At 34.3% G+C, this 8,106-nt stretch overlaps 1 protein-coding gene across 7 annotated transcripts in view; it reads right to left on the reverse strand.

Annotated features, from left to right (window-relative positions):
- Positions 1–8,106, reverse strand: part of LOC106869495 (sodium channel protein para) — a 383,297-nt gene that overhangs the window by 26,361 nt on the left and 348,830 nt on the right. For all 7 annotated transcript variants that reach the window (XM_052971776.1, XM_052971771.1, XM_052971772.1 and 4 more), the window contains 3 exons: positions 7,026–7,344; positions 2,681–2,745; positions 1,179–1,532 (listed from right to left, as the gene is read on the reverse strand). In XM_052971776.1, the coding sequence (XP_052827736.1) occupies positions 1,179–1,532; positions 2,681–2,745; positions 7,026–7,344 (738 nt within the window). The remainder of the gene's footprint in view (positions 1–1,178; positions 1,533–2,680; positions 2,746–7,025; positions 7,345–8,106) is intronic.

The raw sequence follows: 8,106 nt of genomic DNA on the forward strand, positions 1-8,106 counted from the left end.
TATATATATATATATATATATATATATATATATATGAGGGGAAGTAAAAAATTATCCACACTTTCGCTATAACATATCTTTTTCATTGTCACACTGCCTTTCGTGCATGTGTGCTTATAGTTGGTACTACTGTGGTCACATGATCGAAGTTTGAGCCTGATTTTGCCACTTTTCTTTCTGGCTTTACAGTGTGAGCATGGCTGCTCCACTAGCAATGAACACCAAAGAAGAACATAGAGCAGTGATCCAATTTCTCTGGTCAGAAGGTGTGTCAGGTGCTGAAATTTATTGGAGAGCTTTAGCAAAATGTGGGGACAGTGCACTACTGCATAGAAGTGTGGATGAGTGGATGGAGAAGTTTAAAGGTGGTTGGACAAGTGTGATGCTTGAAGAGGGAACAGGATGCCCATCAACCTCCACCACTGATGAGAAGATTCTGCAAGCTTGAGAGATGGTAATGGTGAACCAGTTCACCATTACCATCTCTCGAATCACTGCTCTTTGTTCTTCTTTGGTGCACATTGCTCATGGTATGGCTATGCTTACACTATAAAGCCAGAAATGGAAAATGGTGCAATCAAGCTCAAACTTTGATCATGTGACATCTATAGTATCAACTATAAGCATGCATGTGCAGAAGGCAGTGTGACAATAATAAAGTTATGTTATGGTAAAAGTGCAGATAATTTTTGACTTCACTTCGTACACACACACACACACACAAATACACCACTCCTCTTACATAACTGCATACATATATTTTCAAAGTTTTAGAATAACTGAAAACAAGTGGGGAGAAATAAAATAATTTAGAGAAGAGAAAAGAAATATTTTCATTTCCTTGTTGGAATTTGTATGACTTTTTTTAAAAATGAATTAGAATAATGATGCAAGTGGAGGAAAATAATTTGTAGGGAGAACAGATTAAAACATAGATTGGCACAAGCAGATGATAATATTCAGCAAGCAAGTTTCTCAAGGCAAACAAAATATAGAGAATGTGTAGTTAGAAATTTTTGTGCGTATGCATTTTCCAAGAATACAAGTGTTGTGAAGTGAAATATTTCTAATAAAGTGCTGAAACTGTGCTGCATGTACAGTTAGCCCAAATGCTATAATTAATGGGATATGAAATAAAATAAAAGCCCTTCCATATGTCAAAAGTAATATCAACTTACTAAAGCTAAACTGCTTGCCAAAATCATAGTTATGATGAACGTCTCGAAGTATTTATGCTCCACAACTCTGTACATTAAACACCTAAGTTTCCACCATGCTTGACCAAATTTTGTGTGCTGGAAATAAAGCCAGCAGTTGCAATGTTTTATACAAAATTGGCACAAGCAGTCATCAGGGGTTTTCACATAGACAATATCAACTTCATTAATTTCTGGTTCGCCCTCTACTTGTACTTTGAGGTTGTCTTCTTCACCTCCTTCTGACAATGATGTCAGGCTGGAACTGGCGTGAGACCCTACTGGACTTTTTAATTCTCCTGCTTCACTCGCAAGTCTAGTTGATGATTCAGACAGCTACAAATGAGAAAAAAAAGAGAAATACATATATATATATATGTGTACATAAATTAATGAATAATAGTTGGATGAAAGTGAGGAAGAAATGCATTAATATTTTTATCTTAAATTCAAAGAAATCTGGAATGAATTTTCAGCATTATCAGAAGTTGTAATCTGAATAAAGGTGGTTTTAATTATGTTGTGTTAGAGAGTTTCAGCTCATTGGAGTGAAAGAGAAAAGAGCTTGGTTTCTTTACACATTTCTATGTGAGTGGTGGTAAGAGAGAAATAATTTGATTGAATGTTAGGAAGACAGCAAAGAGCTGAATCTCTAAACCATTGAGAAGTTCATAGACTTTCTTTCATGAATGACTATACTACTACCTACTCTTGCACACCTAATTCATTAGAATTCTTGCATCTCTTAGTTTGTCAACTGCATTGTTGAATTCCAACTGTAAATCTCATTGTTGAATTCTCAGTGTTGAATTCCTGCACATTGGTTACTTTCACAATGTTACTTTACTTTTGTGCTTTTTACTAACACATGAAATTACCATTTATATTTTTTTTCTAATATTATAGGTAGTGATAATTTTTTAAAAACTATTTATTAGACACAAACATGAATTAATTTTCTGCAAAACTTTCATCATCTAGTTTGATTGGAAGATTTTCTAAATAAGACTAACAACTTTGTTTTGATTTGTTAAACAAGAATAATTGACTAACAATTATGCACTTTAATCAGGTACATGTCTAAATTAGTCATTTGACAAAGCTAAAAAAATTTAATTTATGCTGGTAAGTAGTAAAATGAAACATGAATATGATTAGTACTTTTTACAATGGGAATCTGAGGAAAAACTGCCTTGTCTTCTATCAAATGAGTAGCTGTACTCCACAACTGGTTACATTAGTGTGGTCTAATGAGTGGTTCAGATGACTAGGCCATGTAATCAGAATAGATTAGAATAAGCTATCAAGGATAAAATTTAACTTGAAAAGATTGGATAATCAAAGAAAATCTGGCATAGAACAGTTGAAGGCAAGCTCAGAGAAATAGATCTTGGGCAGTGCCTTAATTCGCAATTGAGAAGTAGAGGATTAAACAGCTAAAAGTAGATAAATAATAATAACTCTTAAAATACCAAGTGGATTACCTTTCTGTCTCCATCAGCAGCATCTATACCATCTTTTTCATCTTTATCTTTTTCTTTTATTCCTTCTGAAGAAGTTAAAGAACAAAGCAATTATAATTTGCTTCAAGTAGAGCTTGGTATAAAGAAATTCCATAAAATTAAACCTTAATTATTTGGAAGTATTAATTTTTTTTTACTGCAAAGTGTTTATCTATTTATTTGAATAAATAAATAAATAATTAAATAAATAAATAAATTTATTAATCCAATTTACATTGAATATTTTTTTTCAGAAATTACATAAAAAATCGGATTAAGCCCTTTGGCAGCTTTGCTGATTTGGGCAAGTTGGTAGAAGGTAAAAAAATAGGTCAATAATTATAAAAAAAAAAAAAAGAAGAAACATCCCTTGCATGCAAGCATGGTGGTCAAAAGTGTATATGAAAAGTAAATCTCTTTAAGTCTAGAAATATAAAATATTACAAATGTTATAAATACTGTAGGTCTATAAAATAAAGTTTATAAATGAGTTTCGTTCAGCAGAAGGTGGGTTTTTAATGTTTTTTTTTAAATTTGACAGCGAAAAAATGTTTTTTAGCTTTCGTGGTAAGATGTTATTCCATATGTTAATACTATTATAAATAAAGCTTCTTTGACAAATTGAAACTCGACAAAAGGGTGTTTCAAAATTCAAGTCAGTGATACCTCTTGTTTGGTAGTTATGAGGGAGAGACTGGCGATGGATAATTTCAAAGAAACAAGTATGGCGGTGATGATGAAATATTTTGTGGAACTTGATGGCTGAGTTGTATATATATATATATATTATTAAAGAAAAGTAATTTTGATTGAGGATTGTTTATTTTGAGAGTCTTCCATGATTTATGAATGGCATGGTTAAGTAAGTGAACTTTGTAATTTCCTCAGACAGCAACACAGTAAGAAAATTTTGAATATATTAAAGAATAATAAAGAGTGATTCTAACATTTTCGGGAAGAAGGTAAGAAATTCTATTTAACATACCAAGAGTATGAGAATTTTGTTTTAATAAATTACTTATATGTGCTTTGAAACTGAGGGACTCATCAATATGAATGCCAAGAAATGTTGTTGTTGTTACATGTGAAGTTGCTTTACCTGCAATGCAGACATTAGGAAGAAGCTGTTTGGGCTTTGTGGAGAAAAGCATGTAGCAGGTTTTTTTTTATATTACGGGTAAACCGATAAGCGATAATCCATTGATAAACCTTGTCCAGTTCTGAACTAATTGTATTGAATAGGGAGGGAAGGTCCTTGTGACTAATAAAATAGTAGAGTCATCAGCAAAAGGTAGAAAATTTAATAAATTAGTAGAATTGCACATATCATTTATATAGATAAGGAACAGCAATGGTCCCAATATGGACCCCTGGTGATTTTGATGTTTCAACAGAAACGTACTGTTTACACTGTGAAAGGCATGATCTAAAGCAATTGTTAGGAGCTCCACATATTCCTATATGCCCGCGTTTGGCCAACAATATATCTGAATGTACAAAATCAAACCCATTACTGATATCTAAGTAAAGTGCAAGGAAATATTTAGAGATGTTTAGTGAACTGTAGGCATGATCTAGAAATTTAAGGATTGCATCAGCAGTACTTAAGTTTTCTCTAAATCCAATTTGGTGATTTGATAGTATTTTGTTAAGACTGAGAAATGACTGTAGTCTCTTGTATATTAACTTTGTGAGAGTAGAAAGGATAGATATATGTAACTGAATTTCTTTGAGAAAAAAGCTTTGCTTTACCTAACTTACAATTTGCTTTAGCATGTATTGGATGAATCTAGAAGTTTAGACATTTAGAAATATTTACTGAGAAATTTTGTAGTTGAATGCTATTTTAAGGATAGAGAAAGCTGTATCCTTTCTTTCAGTTAAGAAAACTGAAACAAATTGAGTATAATTATTTTTGTAGGCATATAATAACATAATGATCAGTAATAACATTTTGAGATTGTTTTCCAGCAAAGATGACATGGTGGCCTGGATCAAAGTAGTGAGGCTTATGAAGCTGCAGAGCATACTAGGCATAGCCAGTTTTATGCCATTGTACTTAGAAGGAAGTGCTCTAAATTTGTATTTAAATATGGATAAAACACATCAGCTAAAGGTCAAAAAGATTGAAAGAGCAACTGAAAGATGTATGTACAGAAGGAGCCTTTAATGCATACAGCATGCTAGGGAGAGTGAAATGAACAGGTAAGCAAGTAGATGACAACATGAATAAGACAAGGTGACTGACTGGGCTGGAAGGGTTTACCATTGAAGTGATGGAGAGAATTGTGAAGTTGGCTTTTGCAACTGACCATATCTCCCTGAAGTTGCAGCAGCTGCTGGACATCAACACAATATCAGTGGGTGATTTGGTAGATAAGACATGAGAGTTGATACAGAATGACATATGTGATGTGGCAATGGTGATGGTAGAGACTTGTAGGATGACGAGGCGGGTGGCAAATAGTGAGATCAGGAGTATGGTGGGAGAGGCAAGGTGGAAGTTTAAAGGACCATGTCTTATGTGTCAGGGTCTGAACATGGTCAGAGATTGTAAGGAACCAAAATCTGAAGTGATATGTTATAGGTGTCCAGCCTGGGCACATAGTCAGCTATTGCAAACAGGGAAACAGATAAAAGAGGAGGAGGGGGGCGGCTTCTGCACTGGTAGCTGCATGACAACCAATTAGAGGTGCACCTACATTCACTACCTATAATAAGAGTTCTAAATGGAGGCAAGCCTTTGTCAATAGGGGTCGCACAATAACCCTGTTGACCTTGAAAATGATAGAAAGCTGGAGTGGAAAAACCAGCCTGAGTACAGTGGAATAGAGGGAGATTAGGTGCAGAGGCATCAGTATAGTGGAGCCATATATCTGGTAGTGTTGGATACAGTCTAGTCACCTGTATAGTTGATCACATTATTCACGAAGGTGGAATCCTCAGTGACTGGTGTAGCAGCATCATAGTCAGCTGCTACAAGGGCAAGGGAGATGTCTTGGATAGAAGTAATTATAGAGGCTAAGGCCTCAAGGGGGGCAAATCTCTCCCACCAAGGCAGTTTTTTTTTGGTATAATATGTTACCCAGGGCAGGACAATCCGAGGAGTCAATTCTATGAAAAGCTGTGTTCATGTATGAATGGAGACACCTGAGCCTGATACTACAGCAGTTCAAAGAAAGGAAGAGTCTGCATCAGTTCAGATCAAGGATGAAGTGCAGGTGAAACCACCAGATGCACAGTGCATTGCCAAGTTATGTATATTACAACCACATTAATTATCCTTATAATATACCTCTAAATTGTGTTAGTATGGGGCAACTTCCATAAATTGTGGTTGAAATATTTTGAATCAGATAAGCAACAGATTAGAAATCTGAGATAACTTAAGAACAAAATGTGTCAGACTGCTTGTTCCCAGTATATAGCTGAGATTTAGAATTTCAGGTCTGAATTGAAAGTGCTAAAATGATTGTTAATCACTGATTAAAGTCTAGCACACTACAAATGTGTTTTAACACTTACTATAACTTCCTAGTTATATACTTATGGAATTAAGCAGAAGAAGATAATCCTTCCTGTTGATAAGAGACCAGTCTATCACAACTAATGTTACTAACTGATCTGCTATGAATTCCTAAATTAATGGGTGTTGATTTAAGTTCAGCGACTAACAAAACATCCGCTTAAGATTTTAACTCAATACTTATGAACTGTTAACCAAATATATCCATATAACCATTGCATTTATATTTTGCACTCCAGTGTAAACTATTCTCCACCTCATTTCATTTTAAATGCTATAGCTTTGTAGCTGTTATTTAGCCCTAAGTCAACTCTGACTGAGAAGACTTATGATCCAAGATGTTTTGGCCTTGACTATTCTGCTTATATTTATATATCCAAGACTACAATGTGTACTTCCTCTTTGTAAAATAGTAGGTGTAATTCCAGAGAGATTTAACTTCCAATTTTAGTAGGCCAAGCAACCAGGTAGGGGTTTTTCTCATTGGTTGGAGAAAGTTATTGTTATTGCTTTAGTCAATTTGGAGTGAAAGCAAAACAACCAGAACTCATCATCACTTTTACTACCATTTATCAACAGCAGCAACAGTTAAATGTTTTCTAATTTGGCTTATGTTACACTGGTCTGCAATATATATGCCTCAAATGTCTTTGTCGTGTCACCTTATCCTGAATGTTTTTTGCTGGTTCCTAATTTGTCTACTTGATACTCCCATCTTACAGTACATTTCCCTCCAAAGCTTGAATCATGTGTGTGCATACAATAAAGAAAATAAAAATAAAATCTGTTTATTGTACCTACCTTGATTAGTGGGTGTTACTGCATTTTCATCAACTTCTATCTTATCTCCAAACTTTCCATTTCCAATGATTGCGTGACCATCTAATAAGGTTTTCTTACCATTCACATCTATTTTTGGCAGCTCAGCTATGTTTGCTGGTCTTTTCTTATTAAAAGTGTGCTTTGCACATTTCAATAGACTCATTTTAACCCAATGCGTGAATCTGACAATTCTGTCAATAGCTTCTTGTAATTTATTGGGTTCATCATCTGATTTTGAACTTTGAAGGCTTTCGGCACCAAATGATGATAAGAGCAATGCAAGAAATAGGTTGAGTACCTGGAAAATTCAAAATATGGTTACTCATAAAAAAATGTAAAAGAGAACAGTTAGATTTCTTACCACATCATTAAACAATAGATGTTGAGGAAAGTAGGGATGAAATTATATCCCTAGTGATTCTGAAGGATAAAAGAAATATCGACACTAGAACAATTTGTATTCAGAATAGTATTGTAGACACAGTAAAACATCTTGTCTGGACAGTACCTAATATAAAGTCTCTTGAGGGAGGACAGAAATGGTAAAAGCGTGAGCTATTTACTGCACTTAGTTGACAGATGCAACTAAATTTGAATCCTGCTTGGAGCAACTTTGTCTTTCAATCTTCTAAGGTAGAAGAAAATAAATACCAATCATAAAAGATCAACACTCAATTGAAAACAACACTCTCCTTTAGATTGGCCTTGTACCAATGTCAATAAGAATATACCAGTAACACACTAGTATATCAGCAACACATGAGTTACCTCTCCTTTTACAATGTTTATAAAATTTTTCTTTTAATGGTGCTGTCTGATTTATATTGAGCAATATCTCATGAGAACCACTGCTACAAAAAGAGTGTTTATATCATTTTAACCAGTAGTATTTGAATAAATTGAATGTTACATGCTTTCTTATCATCTCTATAACTGATGGTGGTGGGTAAGCTAGTCAATCAGTTGGTTTTTGAGACATCCCCAAAGCACCAAAGAGAGAGAGAGAGAGAGAGAGAGAGAGAGAGAGAGAGAGAGAGAGAGAGAGAGAGAGAGAGAGAGA

The sequence above is a fragment of the Octopus bimaculoides genome, chromosome 11 (assembly GCF_001194135.2).
Source record: "Octopus bimaculoides isolate UCB-OBI-ISO-001 chromosome 11, ASM119413v2, whole genome shotgun sequence".
Taxonomy (NCBI): Eukaryota; Metazoa; Mollusca; class Cephalopoda; order Octopoda; family Octopodidae; genus Octopus; species Octopus bimaculoides.